This window comes from Astatotilapia calliptera, chromosome 8, assembly GCF_964374335.1.
Source record: "Astatotilapia calliptera chromosome 8, fAstCal68.1, whole genome shotgun sequence".
NCBI lineage: Eukaryota > Metazoa > Chordata > Actinopteri > Cichliformes > Cichlidae > Astatotilapia > Astatotilapia calliptera.
In genome coordinates this window covers 9,598,702-9,616,276 of record NC_137429.1, presented here as the reverse complement: position 1 = coordinate 9,616,276, position 17,575 = coordinate 9,598,702, and the positions used below count along the sequence as shown (strand labels likewise).

At 40.8% G+C, this 17,575-nt stretch overlaps 2 protein-coding genes and 1 long non-coding RNA gene across 3 annotated transcripts in view; 2 read left to right on the top strand and 1 right to left on the bottom strand.

Annotated features, from left to right (window-relative positions):
• Positions 1-918: 918 nt before the first annotated feature.
• On the bottom strand, positions 919-2,476 carry LOC145430279 (uncharacterized). Its single transcript, XR_013910745.1, has 2 exons — positions 1,749-2,476; positions 919-1,167 (listed from the first exon to the last, which is right to left on the bottom strand). It is a non-coding gene; the product is annotated as an uncharacterized LOC145430279 (long non-coding RNA).
• Positions 2,477-5,450: 2,974 nt separating this feature from the next.
• LOC113027806 (homeobox protein SIX3-like) lies at positions 5,451-7,967 on the top strand. The gene is made up of 2 exons (XM_026177622.2): positions 5,451-6,581; positions 7,157-7,967. The coding sequence occupies exons 1-2, from the start codon at positions 5,887-5,889 to the stop codon at positions 7,299-7,301; spliced, it is 840 nt and encodes a 279-aa protein (XP_026033407.1). The 5' UTR covers positions 5,451-5,886; the 3' UTR covers positions 7,302-7,967.
• A 4,271-nt stretch (positions 7,968-12,238) lies between these two features.
• The window catches only part of LOC113028244 (protein kinase C epsilon type-like), a 53,357-nt gene continuing 48,020 nt past the window's right edge, over positions 12,239-17,575 (top strand). The window contains exon 1 of the mRNA XM_026178356.2: positions 12,239-13,455. Coding sequence (XP_026034141.1) covers positions 13,111-13,455 — 345 coding nt within the window. The 5' untranslated portion in view covers positions 12,239-13,110. The remainder of the gene's footprint in view (positions 13,456-17,575) is intronic.

The following is a 17,575-nucleotide window of genomic DNA, read 5'->3' as shown; positions in this document are numbered from 1 at the left end:
CTGCATGTTTGAATAAAAGTAATGATGCTTTAGAGGAGAATCTTGTTCCATTTAAATTGCATGGAGTTACATTCCCTAACACTGTTTGGATTAAATGCAATTTTTTGTTTTAGCCCTTCTGTGTCTAACCTAAGTGGATGTTGGCCGAAAAATCATGTGGAGTTTTATGTAACTGGAGCTCGTATTCAGCTATATTTGAATGATCGTGGTCTGTGTAAAGTTGTTTAACTGCACATTGAATCTCTGGAATATCAGTATAAGCAAAAAGAAGTGCAATTTCAGCAGTACGTCTCAGTTTTCTTCACATGATAAAGAAATGTTGCTGTAGTTAATGAAATAAATCTGTCAGCACGATTCTTTGGGCTTTAATTGTAAAATACTATTGTTCAAAATTACGCAAAAACTTTTAGCAGCCCATTGCCCAATCAGTCCTGTAATTATAAGATGACATTTTTGTTAATTCACAGAAAATGTTGTTTTATTTATTTTACTGTGGGCATTTTGTGGGAAAAAAAATCAATTGTAGTGAAAAAACAACAACTTTTCCGTCATTTAATTCTTTATCTGTTATTGCATTACTTTGGTGCAGTACACAGCAAATCCAGCATGTCCAAATTAACACTGTCGGATTTGATTTCAACACTATTAAAGTGTCTATATGGGTCCACACCAGAGAGTGTTAATTTAACTCTTTTTGGAGAGTTGGTACGTTAACTCTGATTTAGTGTTAAACACCAAATCTGTCTGGAGTTGATAATTTAACACTTGGTGTTAAGAGTTTATATATTAACTCTCAAAGAGTATTTTAGTTTAACTACGTAAGAGTTATCTTCTAATTCATTATAAAAAGCGGGAATTTTACTGTTCTGAACTTCTAGAAATTTCTTTTGGAAATAAACATTTACGAAAAAGACGCAATGGTTTTTGAAAAACATTTATTCTGAACTGTGCACCACAATTTCAAAACATTTTCTGAAAGCTGTAACAGTGTACATGTTCTCACTTTCATTAGAATTTTGTTTATCAAAAGGTCTGACATGGTAAATGCAAATAACAGCATTCTCATCACTTATTTCTTCAATACAATATGCATGTCCTTCATTCATCCCTTTGTGGAACTTCAACACACTTCTGCTCTCCCCCATATTCCATCTTCACAAGCATATCCTGTGTGGAGATTGAATAAAAATTAGTTGACACTAATTAATGGCACAAATAATCCAGTAAACAATTGCAGCACAGTAAAAAAAAAAAAAGGAATCCTCTTTGAGCCATTACTTGTGTAAAGTATTTTCCCAAAAGACAAAGACACAGGCAACAGGTAATACTGAACTAAATGTAAAACCTCAACCTTTTTAATTTTTACCTAAACCGTGTGCACAAAACTCTGGAGGGATCTATGCTAATGTAGAATCCAGTCAGGACGTCTGCTACAGCTGTTTGCTCGTTTTTTTTATGGGCGATCGTTTTCAGGCTTCAAGTAGCACCATTATACCAACATTTCACATTCTAGACATTGTTTTAGGTGTATTTGACCAAAAGTTTGACTGAAAATTCACATGCAAGCTTTTTTCAAGGCTGTGGTATTTGCCCGCTAACAATACCTTTCAGCTAGCTAAAACAGAATATTATGCTATCAGCGAGCAACATGGCTAATGCCTTTCACACAGCTTTGTCTCAACTCCAAAGAGCCACAGAAGTAAAAGCTAATAGAAATAATTGAAACAATCTTTGAAAAAATGACTTACCAAGCATGGCAAACAACTCAAATATGTAGAGCAAAATGTTCTGAAACGGCTTCACTTCAGCTTCGATTGGAGCCGTGCTGGGGGCGGAGTCTGTGAATTTACTCTGTTGGTGTCATAGCCCCTCTAGGAGTTCAGAGTTAAGAGGTCAAGAGTTAATGTTTCCATTGTAACACCTCCAGATTTGACAGAGAAACACTCATTTTTAACACTCGATTTTAACTACTATCATTTTACACCTCAGAGTTACATTAAAAGAATGTGACTCTGCTTAGAGTAAAATAAACTCTACTTTTGCAAGAAGACTATTAACACCAAAACATTTAACACTTTTGAATTTGCTGTGTACGATTGGCTGTGGGAGAGGTCTTGTCAGTAGGACAAGCTGTAAAATACATGAAAATGCATTTAAAAGTCCAAAACGTTTCCCCTCCTTTACAGTTTCCAGAAGATGTCCAGTAGGCTGGATTGAAGTCTTTGCTAGACCAATTCTGGTCCTCGAACCCTATGTTTGATGCCCCTCGGGTAAAACCTTTTACTACATTTTGCAGGAATGTGCTGGAGAATGGTTAGAGACAATCTGTCTGTGATGTTACACATTTCCATTCTATACCTGCAGCTGCATAAAGCCCAGAAATATGCACCTTTACCTGCCTTGAAGGCTGATAAGACGTTGGATGCCACCAAAGACGATATAAAAGACTAAGATAGCGTGCTGTCACTCGGCTTGTGAAGTCCTGTAGCAAAGCCTCAAGATATACCAATGTGACAAGGAGGGGTGGTTCTGATAGTAAAACCACTTGCTCATTGGCTAATGACTTGAAAAGTACTTCGCCAATGAGTGAGCAGGACATAGCATGGCTATTCCTCATTTATGAAACTTTTTTTTTTCCAAAATGACCCAACATGAGCGACTTAGTCCTTGAACTCAGCAGGAAAGGTCAAGAAAGAAAGCCTATTCCCAAAGACTTCTATAGGACCAGATATCTTTTTGCAACCACACCTATCATCATCTGGTGGCCTTCAGATAGAAGTAGGTTTAATGCACTACCACATTGGCTTTGTGTTTTTTTACAACCAGGATTTTATGTCCACCACTGTGGACCATTACTTTTGTTGACGCTGCTTACCCTCAGCTGTCCAGAGCAGGTATCTACAGGGCAAAAGAAAAATGGAGGCCCAAGCAGTCTAAGATCTTAAAAGCTTACTGAACTTTCTCCTTGTCTAGTTCTCTCTTCTGTTTTTTTTCTCCTCTTCTTCTGATTCCTGTGGGTTCTTTGTTTGCATAATCTTTGCAGTGCTACATGGTTTCACTGAATACATGCTTACAAAAAAGTGATCACAAAACATATTGATCGTTCATTGTGCAACTAGCTGAAAGTGAATGAAACATTTTTTCATTTTGTCCCCGTCCTTTCACTGTAGGAAATGAGGCTTTCCTAAATGTTACAAAATTAAGGGAGAAATGTGTTCCATAGGGGAAAAAAATAAAAAGAAAGATAAAAAAAAAATGCTACCTGGCACAACATCACATAAATTGTCGGGAAATGTTCATATTTTTAATTAAATTGGTTAGAAATGATAAACTGCAGCACTTCCTGGACACTGTCTCCAGCAGACTGCCACAAGGACATTTAGAAAAAAAAAAAAAAAAAAAAAGACTGCCACAAGGACAGATGCAGGAAATCTGTGATACATTGTGCAATAGCGCGGGACAATGCAGCACATCTGTCTAACAGATTATTATCTGTTCTCTTGTGTTAACATGCTATTTCAACCTTGCACTGTCACTACACTTTACACTATTTGCACTCTGAGCCACTTGGATGCTATCTATTTCATGCTTTTACTTAATTTAGAAGCCATTTTTACTGATAAAGTTTGCTTTATTTAATTTTACTCTATACTTTATATGGTCATTTTATTGTGTTGTCTTGTATTTTAATTGGATTTTAACTTTATTTTTTATGCTTCTTTTTAATCAAGGCCCTTTCTTTTGTGTACTTCTTACCCTGTTGAGCTATTGTAATTCGTTTATGTTGTACTTATTGTATTTTATTCTTATGTTCTATTCATTTAACATTTCTACAAAATATTGCTATTAATCTCTACTTTGTGAACAGTCAATTGGTTTCTCAACATAAAACTCACTGCAGCACAAAAATGATTCTTTTAAACTGATTTTTAGTTTTTCTGTTATTATTTTCCTCAGTGTAATCAGTTCTGTCCCTGGTTAGCTAGCATAAACTAATGTAAGTCTATTATCTACAACCAACCACATGACGTCACGTTCCGTGCTGACAGAAGATGGCTCCGTACATGTTCTCAAAATGTAAACTTTAAGCACTTCTTTCTTAAATTGGTGATTACCTGTTTAGTGTTTCATGTCCTCTTTAACGTCTGCTGTTAGAGAACTTCGAGGCTTGAATGACCACCCTGGTGATCTCAGTAAAATCAGTATCAAAACCCATTATGTCGAAATGTCTTGCATACAGTTTATTTGTTGGATTAATTTAAATTTGAACATATGTATATTTTTCACAGCCCTTCCTCTATTGTTTCCTTGTTGTTTTGCATTAGATTCTTTAATATGTATAAAATATTTGGGATTATTTATTATTTTAGGCTTACTTGATTTGATTTAGGGATTAACCAGAACCATATGTGTCACTCAGGGTGGAAAAACTGGCACACAACCCCTCACATCACAGTGCAGGGACATCTGTCTGTTTGGGTAATTGGCATTAACCCTTTTAAGCCGAGTGACACCATTTTTTTTTACAGCCCACACATCTGCATGGGGGTATTTAGAGGGTGTTTCTATGTGACAGAACAGTGCAAGACGGTGTCCAGCAAAGATATAAAAGATAGTTTTTGTTGTTTCGATCAAGTACTTTAGCTTGCACATACAAGAGGACGTTCCACTTATTTACACTCGTTTACTGGACTCTGACCATCGTGATCAACCCCAAACTTAACTCTAGCCTTGCATTGCATGCTAAAATATAATGTTCTCCACTGCAGCAATTTTGTTTATTGTCCTAAAAAAGGAGGAAAATCAACACAGTATGACAGTTTAAACAGTTTTATGTGCTCATACCTTAAAGAATACAAGCACAAACATACACAGAGGGGCAAAAGTTGCCACACTTCAAAGCATATGGCCCAGGGCAGCTAAAATGTGTTAATGTTGATTGAATAAACTGCTCCATTACACTAATGTTAGCAGGCTGCATAGACCCGATGCTAATCCAAGGTAAGAGAATGGAGATGGAGCAGCTTATCTCTAAACTCATGGATATTGGAAAATGATTAGAAAAGTGATTAGAGTGGAGGGAGACCACTTAGAGAAACATACGCTTTCAGGTTCTGATGTTGTTCCCAATCACAACAGGACGCTACGCATTACTGCTATTAATGATGCAAGCAGCTTACTGCAAGGAAGAGAGAGGTTATGAGACTGAGGTGATAGGTGTTGATTGCAGTTTTCAACATAATCACCATGGAAATTTAGAATTACAGTGCACTATATACTCACCACCAGGACTTTGCTTTTAGTTCTTCTGCCTTCTGCCGTCAGAGCTATGCGTTTCCCTCTTTCTTTATAAACTGTTATATTTACTATGTTGGCACACAGCTTGCACACACAAAGCCTTCACATTGCAACAGTACAAAGAAATTCAAAAGCACTGAAAACTGTAGAATGCTATTTATATTTATTTGTTTATTTATTTTACGCTTGCACAGTTGGTGTGGAGTACCCATAATTTTGTTGTACATGTACAGTGACAGGACTATTCTTCTTCTTCTGTTGACACTGACAGATTAAAAAATTGATGCTGTTTTTGTTTTTGCACTGCAGCCTCCATCTACAGGGGGAAAACAGAATCAACTGTCCACATTAGAAATGCAACCGAAGTGAATTCATCTGTACAGCTAGTGCCAGAGATCACCCAGCTGTGTTTGATTGACAGTGGCGCCATGACAACCCCGCATCAGCTCCCGGGTGTCCAATGAGAAGTCAGAGTCAGTGTCCCTCCCTGACTCCCAGGTGAGTTTAAAAATCAGATTTAAGCAGATTTCTGTCAGATGGTTCACGGAACGCTTTCCGCCTCCTTTTTGGCTTCAGTCTGCGAGCCAGATGGTTTTCAGGTCTCCCCTCGACTTTTTCTCAGCCTCCCGCCTCCTCCTGCCGCACTTTGCGGACGGGTCCCCTGTCCTGGCTCGCTCTCAGTCCCCGGATGACTCTTCCGTGGCTTGCGCTCCCGTTGCCCTCCCGGGACTGTGTTTCTCTGCTGCACAGATCGCCAGCGTGTGCGAGACCCTGGAGGAGACAGGAGACATCGAGCGGCTGGCCCGCTTCCTCTGGTCGCTCCCGGTGACCTCGGACGGCCGCGACTCTATTTCTGAACACGAATCTGTGCAGCGGGCTCGCGCTGTAGTAGCCTTCCACACGGGAAGTTTCCGAGAGCTTTATCACATCCTGGAGACTCACCGCTTCACGCGCGCCTCGCACGGTAAATTGCAGGCGATATGGCTCGAAGCGCACTACCGGGAAGCAGAAAAGCTACGCGGGCGGCCACTCGGACCCGTGGACAAGTACCGCGTGAGGAAGAAGTTCCCGTTACCCAGGACCATCTGGGACGGAGAGCAGAAGACACATTGCTTTAAAGAGCGCACCAGGGGCCTGCTGAGAGAGTGGTACCTGCAGGATCCGTACCCTAATCCGGGCAAGAAGCGGGAGCTGGCACACGCCACCGGACTGACACCGACCCAAGTAGGGAACTGGTTCAAAAACCGCAGACAGAGAGACAGGGCGGCAGCAGCCAAAAACAGGTCAGTAGATTTGACTAGGCTGTGCCCTTGGAAGGTGCACTGAGGTTTGTTTGTCTGTCTTTTGTTTTTGTTTTTAAATAAATGCACGAGTGCATTTGGAGATTTTTTTCGTATCAAGTTACCGTATCTATATCACATTTCAGTTCAGTTTCATTCAGTTTTATTTATGTATCAAATCAAAACAACAGTGTGATGAGACTACTGTTCATACTTACTATTCAGTTGGGAAGTACTCTAGCTAAGGGTGCGCAAAAAGGCCATTCATGCGTAAAAGCGCACGCCCTGCAGCTTGTAGGTTTTCGTTTTCCAGTTGCACAGTCGGTCTTTCTTCACCTTTCTGTCACTACAATTTACTTCAGGGTCAGTGTGCGGGTCAAGCACCGTGCTGATGAAGGCAAAGCAAGGCATGCATGAATGGGCACAAATTGCTCATCATGCAAGGATAGACTCCAGTTTGACAGGGACGGAGATGGCATTAATTTAGTTCATAGGCTGAATTTAATTTCAGTTTTAGTTATAAGTGTTGTGTTCTACTTTACCTAAGTTGATAAAATTTACTTTTTTCCCCTCTTCAGTAATAGGTTGCAGCACCACCACATGTGTTCCGACAGAGCGCGTGCACTAAGCAGAGGAGGCTGTAGTCCAGACGGGAGCACAGAGCGCGCGGATGGAGAAACTCTGCTCTCAGTAACGGACAGTGACTCCGACTTGGACGTCTGACACTTTTAAAAGTGAAATAAACATTTAGGCTCTGCCGTTGGTCAGCTGTGAGGAGAATGTGTTTGGACAAACGCTGGTCAGGATTTGCTCTGCAATAAATTCGGCGTATAAAACGCAATATTATTCCACAGGCGAAGCTTACGTTAACTTTTTCTGGGTGTTTTTCTTTCTTTTTGGTTTTTGGTGGTCTTCAGGTACAAATTTTGAATTGTAACCACCGATTTTATTTAAACTGCGTTATTGGAGGGTGAGTGCACATCTGCTGACCCAGTTTGTCATGAGCATAATTAAACACGCATCAAGCAATGCACTCCTGTTGGACTTTAAACCCAGGGACCCCCCAAAGAGAAGACTGAAAACTGCCAGTGAGCGAATCACTTTCATTCTCACTCATTTTCTCAAATTATGTGTCATAAAAAATCAGTCTAGTTGTTCCTTTAGAGGCTCAAGGTGGACTCCTAAATGTTTACTGTAGACAATCAGTCAGCACCACTGAATTTTGCCTGCTCCCTGTCTGTTTGTATTTTAATAACCGTTTTTTGTCAACTTGCCATCTTTTCGTTATTTAAAATTTACTGTGTAGCCATGTTCTGTCTACTTGATGTTCATTTTAATGCTGAATAAATGTTTTTTTGGTATTTTATAGAAATAAAGTTATTTATTATATCACTGTTATGAATACTTTTGTAATGATCCGTAACCAAAAACCTGTCATGTAAACAGTTAACACACACACAAAAAACACAATTTATGATTACAGTAAATACTAGTATTTACTAGTATTGATTGCAAATGACTCGCATGTGGCTTCAGCCTAAAATGTGTTCTTAAGGGGTAACCTAAAGGGATTTATCAAAGCATATAAAGCTTATCAAAGCTTTGTTATTTTCTGATTGATCCAAAACCCCAAATAAGGGAAAACATATAGAATTGCAAATAAAAACTTTGCTTAAATAAACTCAAACTATCCCTTTTTTCAACCAGTTGAGTATTAAAACCGTGCAGAATACGTTTAATAATCGTGTTGGATTTTCCGTAAGTATTCGTTTATTTTTGCCTACTTTTGCGATCAGTATGTTTAACCTGACTTTCCCGCAAAATGGCCTCGATTCCGGTCCACACAGTGACCTTTTTTGTATGCCAAATATTTTTATACACCTGTATACATGCAAACTACGCCTACATATATGGATAGATATTATTTAAATACTCTCACTTTCTGGAAACGCTATTTAACAAAGTAAATGCACACCGGCTCCACCTAGTGGTAACATTAAATTCAATTTCTGTAGAAAACCAACGACTGTTTTCTACAGTCATTGGTTTATACCCGTTTATGTAAGTCCAATCTGTTAAAGCTGAAACTATGCAGTAGTTGATACAATACTTCAATAGTGATTCACCCACTCTACAGTAATATAACCGGACTTTACTGCACCACTACTGCCTTTATTGGGGTTTTTAATGTATTGTACATTTTAAGTTAAAAAAGAAGAAGAAGAAGAAAGAAACAGAGAGAGAGAGACTTTTAATTCTAATGTGCCACATGTCTATATATTTTTAAACCATCATCTCCAACATTAGTCTGGCTCCACCACTTGGGTAGTATTTCTGAGACAACTGACTCATATTTCTTGGCATTTATCTTGGTTCGGCGTGAGTCACACTATCCTGTGAAGCGCGAGAAGATCAGAATAGCATTTTGTTTTAACATGCAATGGTTTTCCAGCACAGACGACTGGACGACCTTTTTCCTCCTGACCATTGCAAAATGGCAACGATCTCCGAGCTGCACTTGAACACAGGGTTTAGTGACATCACGACTGATAGCGTCATCCTTCCGGTGATACTTTTCTTGCACCAGCAGGTGGCGCAGTTGGACAGGCCTGATCATAAACTGCATAGGCGTTAATAAACAGTCTCTGATGATATGATGACATTTTACTCATCATTCTATTTAATTTACTAGATCATAATTTGATATCTAAATAAATAAATAATACATTATTTCAGACAGGAGACCCAGCTGGATGTAGCGGAGTGGAAGATGCTACTGTTTTCACTGGACAGAATTAGAAATGAGTATGTCAGGGTGACACCTTTAGAGACAAAGTATAGAGGTAAGCTTGAGAGAGTTTGGACATGTGAAGAGGAGGGATGGTGGATATATTGGGTAAAGGGTATAGAAAATGGAGCTGCCAGACAGGCCACAGTAATGGAAGTAGGAGGACACACAGAGGGTTGGTGTGACAAACAAGGATACTAGGCATAGGACACGATAGAGGCCACTGTGGCCTAAGTGAGTATCCAAAAGAAGACTTTTGCTTGTGATAAGACCTGGGTACCTCTTCTACCACTGGCTCCATGGTTAAGATGCTCAGATTCCTCCATAGGGAAAAAATATGAAAAAAGACATGGCCAAGAGGCTCTTTGTGAAGATGTGTTTGTTATGTTTTCAGCAGCTGTAATTGTAAGAGTTATATTTCAATTCCAAACCAACAAAGGAATAAACAAGCAGCACGTTCGGAGGAGAAGAAATGATGACGTTTGATTATGGTTTCGCTCTGTTTAAGGACTAGTGGAGGCAGACAGCAGGGAAAAGCTGGAGTTTTAGCAGATACTTTGCAGTTATAAGTTCCAGGATGTGTATGTTGCTTGAGCGAGTGCACAGGAGGTCAGGGCTTCACTAACATAGAGTCCAGAAGATTTATGACAAAAACAGCGCTATGCTTGTGGTGTAGTTTTAAATAAAGTTTAGAACAGCATAAGTAATGAATATATATCTAAATTTGATTGTTTTGAGTACTGGCATGTCTTGGGACATTTCTGAAATTGCATCACTCACTGCTGATTTAAAAACCAGTCAAACATCTATTATACTCTTATAGGAGTAGCCAGTATTACTGTAGTACTTTATAAGATACTAAAATACTATTCCAGCAATTTGAAAAAGTGTAGATGGTTTCTTACTTTCAGGGCTCTTTCATGTGAGAAGAAATGTGAAAACAGAGGTTCTGGAGCATTTTCATGTAATATTTTGGAACTATTCTAAGTTTCTATTTGGGGAAAGAAACTATAGACATTTTGGGTGAATATGATAATTTTTATAGAAAATGGGCAATTTATTAAAAAAAATATAATTAAATGTAATGTTTTTTTATTATCACATGAAATGTAATGAAAGAATATGAATTTTTAAGGAGGCTCTACCTCCTCCCTGTATATGTGGATAAAACCCACCAACCCTTTTTATAGTCTGTTAAAATTTGAATTAATCTCTAAATCTAGTTAAATGAAGTTATTTGGTGATGATTTGATGATGACATTTCAGAACATTTATTATGTAAATATGCTGAATTTAGGCTAGTTAAATTCCGTAAGTACAGTGGAAAAAAAGAGTAGCAATTTGCAGTTTTTAAGGGACAAGAGAAAAAACCCAGAATATAACTATTTTTTCGAAGAACTGGTAACTGTTTGCTTTAAGGTAAGAAGGGGATAGGGTACTCTAAAATTGAACCTAAACCCCTATAAAAGTAATGGTTGATTATAAAATAATAAGAAGGGCTCATTGGATTACTCTACAATATAGCCTGGAGCCCTATTATTGTGGTGTAATTACAATGTAAGAAGAGAAGGTTAGCCTAGTCTAAAAGGCAGCCTGGACCCCTTATAGTAACATGTAATTACAAAAATAAGACAGGGTCTTTAGGATAATCTATTATACAGCCTTCAACCCTAGTAGTAATGTCTGATTACAAAAGAAGAAGGGATTTAGGAGCTTCAGGATATAGGGAAGTAATGCAGCCTGAAGCTCTATTAGTATGTATTGTATCTTGAAGCATATTAGACTACTCTAAAATACAGCCTAGACACCTATTAATGTGTAATTACAAAATAAGAAGTGCTCTTTGGGATACTCCATAATATAATGAAGCCTGGAACACTTTATAATACAGACTGTAGCTCTGTTAGTATCTACAATGTAAGAAGGGATGCTTAGATTACTGTAAAAGGCATCCTGGAACCCTAATTAAATACAAAGCAGGGTTGAAACCCTTTATAATAAAGCCTAACCCCAGGAATACAACAGACATGGTTCCGGCTTTTCATCACCACTGGAGCCGACTGCACCTGCTCAAGACAATGCTTGTAATTCTACCAGACGTACCACAAGTGTCCAAGCGGCTCTCTGCTCCACGTTGCTTAAAATAGGCCTAGTCTGTTTTTTCTCTGTCTGTCTGTCTGTCTCTCTTTTTAGGAAGACATGTCAATCTGCACAGAGCAGATGACAAGGGCAGAAAGTCTGACAGAAAATCGACGCGGACAGTGTCATAACTTTTCAATTTTCCCTGTGAAACCATCAAAGCTTGCAAACAATGAAATAAAAATTGTGTAAAAGGCAGTTGGGATACTCTTTAATAAAGCTTTATTACTTAAAAATGTTTAGTGTTAAAATGATTTAATCTTAAAAACAACAAACAACTGTTGACTATGACTCATTTTTTAAGTATCATTGGGAATCTGTAGTATTTTAGGAACCTGAAAATCACATCCTATATTCAGGGTGTGGTAAAACGCGGGCTGTATTATAAAGTGCTGCCACCAGATTTACTCAACAATATCAGCCCTGTCTCTTCAGACTCTCTAACTGTGCGTGAGGCTGTCTGTGGTCATGCATGAGGACTGATGGGCTCTGTGGGCTGTCTGGCCATGACACGCGCGTTCACACATACACATTACTCCACGCCTGCGGGTGAATTCCATCGCCCCTCTTTTAAAAACACCTCTTCCAGCTGAGCACACACACACACGCACACACGTATGTATGCACGCACGCACGCGCACACAGATTCTCTCTGTCTTTCTTTTCTCTCATCCGGCGCAGAAGCCCGGCAACGCGGGTGACGCGTTTTGCGCATTTCCTGCAGCTCGCGCTCACTCACAGATTCAGGAGCGAGGGGACGGGAAGCGAGGGGAGCGCGCAGAGAGCGAAAGGAGAAAAAAAAAGCGAAACGGGAGCGGAGCACTGGGATGTGTTTGGGGTGCTCGTGAACCCCCCAAAAAACCGTCATTTGGGGGGGTGGGGGGGCAATAAAAGGCACTGCTTTCCGAGGGTTACGCGCAAATATCGCGGTGCCGTGAGGTCTTAGGAAGGAGATTATCCAGGAGAGGAGCGAGTGAGCCGAGACGGGCTGGAAGAGGAGAACCAATCCCGGATGGCTAGGCGCGGCTGGTCGCGCTCTCTTCCACCCTGACCCGGGAGAGACACACGAGGACCGCGGGGAAGCTCCGGGACTTCACGTGAACGTGAGCCAGTCAACCTGCGTTTCTGATCAGAGACATTCATACCCCGTTCTGTTTCCGCGGTAACAGGAATTTTGTGTGGCTCACGAGACCGATCGTAAACAAACAAGGCAGCCGCCTCGGTGGGAGAGCGTCCACCAGGAGACCCCTGAAGGGTGTGAGTCCGCGTTATTTCTGCGTTTTTCAGTCTGCTGGGGATCAGTCAGCTGCCCTGTTGGCGTCTCTGCGCGCGTGTGTGGATAACGAGCTGTTCTGATATGGCTGTACTAGACTGAGAGTCCAAGGAGCCAGCGGCATTATGGGATGTAGCAGGACTGTGCAGTGACCCCGCACATTGGAAGGAAACACTCTGTGTACAGGAGCAGGAACAGGCAGACTAGCCTAAACACACACACACACACACACACACACACACACACACACACACACACACACACACACACACACACACACACACACACACACACACACTCATCCTTTTACGCACACACACTTCCCAGCAGCCATGCCTGTGTTCAGTGGTCTGTTGAAGGTGCGGGTTTGTGAGGCGGTGGACCTAAAGCCCACTCCATGGGCGCTGCGTCACGCAGTGGGGAAGAGCGGCTCCTTCCTGCTGGACCCCTACCTGGCTCTGAATCTGGATCAGACCCGACTAGGCCAGACCGCCACCAGAACCAAGACCAACAGTCCCGTTTGGCACCAGGAGTTCTGCACCGAGGTGCGTGAGGGAAGGAGCCTGGAGCTGTCAGTGTTCCACGATGCACCCATCGGGTATGATGACTTTGTGGCCAACTGCACCATCCAGCTGGAGGACCTGCTGCAGAACGGAACCAGGCACTACGAAGACTGGGTATGCGTTTGATCTGTAGCTGTGTATGCGTGTGTGTAGGTGTGCGTGTCTGTAGGTGAAAGCCACAGTTTTGCATGTGCAGGTGGAAGGAAATCCTAAACACTGTATCTGCATAGTGTATTTTATGTGGTCTATTAGGCTGTGGTATGCATGCCATTGCTTGACTGCTTGTTTCATGTTCCTGTTCACAGTGAACAGCTAGGAAAAAGTATTCCCAGGTTTCACCTGTCGGTTATTATTGCGTAAGGAATCAATACTGTTGGTCTTCTATTCCCAAAATTCAAACGTGAGCCTTTGCCACACCAGTGGGTGAAACTGAAAAAGACTACAATATGATGGCGAGGACTTTAGGACCTTATTATGCTTGTTTTCTGCTCACAAGAGGTCCGCCCTCCCCTCCAGCTTCAGGTTCCTATTACAGACAGTATAAAAGATGGTGGTGGCTTCCAGGTCTGAAAAGTGAAACTAACATGACAGTACCTTCAACCAAGATTCTTTGTAATATCCACCAGGGGGTGATACTCATGGTTACGGACCTACTAGAGTCCATTTTGGAAGATTTTGATCAGTCGGCTAACGTTTGACAAGTTGTTAGCTGGTTTCACAATCAAATCTGCCCCTCTTTCCGTATAGTCAGTTTAAAAAACATGAAAAATGATAAGAGTGTGATTGCTTCAGAACAAGACTTTTCTAAACCACCAGTTTCATGTTACAATACCAGCATCTATCTCCTAAAGGCTCCATTTCACACTGAAGTTTCCTCTCTTGTTGTAACCTGATGTTCAAACCGTCTGTTTGTGAATTGTAGCCAGTGAGAGGCTAGTTGATTTAAAGGGGAAAAAGGTTGTTTCAGAAGGTAGATAAACCAAGGGCCTGCACCAAGGTCCAGTGTAATGCTCGACTTAAAAGTCTGCAGCACTGATTTTTTCCTTCACAGAAATATAACTACACTTAACAGCTACACAATATGTCCACTTTAATCGGTAACAAATATATGTTTAACTCTAGTTTCATTCAGTATCAAGACTGACACCATCCCTATCCAGTGAAACCTCTGGTTTCAGTTCAGAGCCTTTTACAATGAAGTGGGCCTTCATATTTATGACAACGTTAGTGAGGCAAGGCGGAGATGGTTTGGACATGTGCAGAGGAGGGATAGTGGATATACTGAACAAAGGATGTTAAATATGGAGCTGCCAGGCAGGAGGAAAAGAGGAAGACCATAGAGAAGATTCGTGGATGTTGTGAAGGAGAACATGCGGAGGAAGATGCTAGGGATAGGATCAAGAAGGAAGAAGAAGATGTTTACCTTATGTTTATTATTAAATGCTCTCTTCCAGTGTCAAACATTTGCACTGAGCTCTTCGTCAGAGCCTCCACTTCTGTTATTCATATTCCTTAGCTGTGCTGCAGTCTGTCGTTGTCACACTGCAGGTGTGTATGGATATAACAGCTGGAGTCTGACTGATACCACATTATAAAAGCCGATACCGATATTTGGTCATTTAAGAATCCAATATTCCAGCATATCGGCCGATATGGTTTTTCTTTCATGAGAAACGGATTTCCCTAACACTTGTTACGTGTGGTCATTTTTAAGTTATTTGCACTCTGCTCAGATTAGCTGTTTGTTGTGTTCGTGGCCTTACAAGAAAGTGTTTCCAACGGGGAATTTGCAGAGTGCCCTCTAGTGGCTGAACTATGCAACATCAACACTCATAACATGGTTGAAGGGTGTTTCTTCTGTCTCCGTTACTCTTATACTTTCTATAAATGCCAATATCAACCTCCAACCAAAGTCATGGAGTCGTCTTTTTCTAATGTGAAATGAGACCATGTAGGGGCGACTTGTTTTCCATTCTATTATCATGCAGCTTTACCCTCGTTATCTGTGACACAGGAGCTGTTCGGACTTGCATTGCATCTGGTTTGGGCATCTCAGGTTCGACTTGCAGTCGCCCTTTCACAGTTCATCGCATTCCTCCTGTCTCTTTGCACTCGCAGAAACAGGAGCTGTTGTTTTCTTTAACCCCCCTCCGAAAACGCAGCATTGCAGCTCAAGATAAGTTTGTTTTTTTACTTATTTATTAGTTTTACTGTCCTTTCAGAGATGTACTCAGCTATGCAGAGGAGAAAACTATACTATGGTTTCCCATCATTTAACGTTAAGACTGTGATGTTGGATTGCTACACATAGATTTGTATGTAAGGGAATAAAGAGCTGTTTGTTTTAGGTCTGCAAGTTTTGTCTCCAGTTATAACATGTGATCTCGTTCCACTGCTTCCCCTCATTTTGTGTCAACTTGCCTTATGTTAGACGAAAGGCTAATGAAGGTGATTTCAGGACAGAGTTGGGAGGGGGAGAGGATAACGGCAGACTGTTCTCCAAAGCACATTGTGAAATACTCTGATAATTTTCTACCTTTCAGGCAACTGTTTCAGGCAAGACACACACACACACACACACACAATGAAAATCCACTGTCAGGCCTTTGGAAGAGGATATGAAATCACAGCACCCACTTATTACAATATTATTACAGTTTATTTTGTGAAATGTCATTTTCCTCTTTGAAGTAAGAGTATTTAATAGAGGCCCTGCTCTCAGCTGGATTAACATATGACCGTGATGTAATCTTAAAAAAAAAAAAGAGGGGCAACAAAATGCTCATTGTGGTGAATTAATCGCAAATCTAAAGTCTTAGGAAGCTTATTTTCATGATGCAATGCTGCAAAAAATGTCAGTGTGAGCTCTGTTAATGAGTGTCGAATGTGAAAGTGTATATGATTTCATGCTTGCCAAACTAGGTTTCCTTAACGGGGGGTGGGGGTTAATTGATGTGCAGTTACATAACCTTATGCTATGTCAGCACACGCACTTGTATATAAACCAGCACACACACAGGCACCCACTTTGCCCCTCAGCCATCCAAAGTGAGGTCAGAGCATATGGATCAATGTGCTGATTGACCACATCCCATCGATCAGCCAGCCGGCTCGTCAGTACATCTGCCTCAGAGTGACACAGTCCCTCTCACACCCCCCCCCCCCCCCCCATTATTCCATTACTCACCATTTCTGCCTCCCGAGTCTTTCTCATCCTCCCCTCTTCAGCAGCGAGCTCATCTTTCAGCTTTAAGAACACCCCCACTCTCCCGCCCACCCTTCGTTTACCCATCATCTTCCTCTTCCTGCCTCGCTCGTGCACCTTAAACTCCTCTTTTATCTGCTTCCTCCTGATGCTCTTACCTTCTCGTGCGCCTCTGTCTTAAGCGAGGAAGGAAGGATGTGATGTTCAGTCTCAACAAGGAGGTAGCGGTGGGAAATATAGTATACTCGTTAATAGGTTGTCTGACTCAGATCAGACAGGGTTTTCTCTTCAGTTTTTTTTTAAACTCATTTATACAAAAAATAAAAATAAAATAGGCCAGCCTGCCTCTCACACACTGATTTATCACTACTCGCTGTATGTTTCACAAAAAATACATTATTAGGGATAAACAGAGAATACTGTTAACACAAGAATGACTTCTGGAATCAGATCTTTTCAACCTTTTCTGCTCGGTGGTGGATGCAAACCCTCTGTATAAATCTCTCTGTATGTAAAAATGAGCAAGCAAATTAAACTGGGTGGTAAGGCTTTAAATCTAGCTCACTAATTCTTTCATGGTAAATTTATCTGTTACTTATTTGACCCTTAAAAGGTCACAAAATAGTAATGAATGACCTTCATAGCCGCATGGGGAACTCTCTGCTTGCATCTTATTAAGGTGGAATGAAATGCTCTTTAGGTATTCTGGCTTTTTAAATAGCTTCAACAGTTAATGACAATCAAAAATGATGACAGATTGTCTTTTGGTCAACTAATTATGTAACTTCAAAGTTCTGGTCAGAATTTGGAAAAGTTTATCCCCAGAGGATGAATCCTAAAAACCTAGAATCCTAAAGAAGATTCTTTCTAACGGATTACCGTACCGTGCATTCATTCCTCCCTCAGGATGCACACCGACCAAACATTAATCCCTGTCATTGACCGAAAAGTTTAGCCAAATTTAGCCGTCATCAATTTAAACAGTCAGTCTTTTACTTTGGTTCATTGGCTAAATATTAATATTGACTT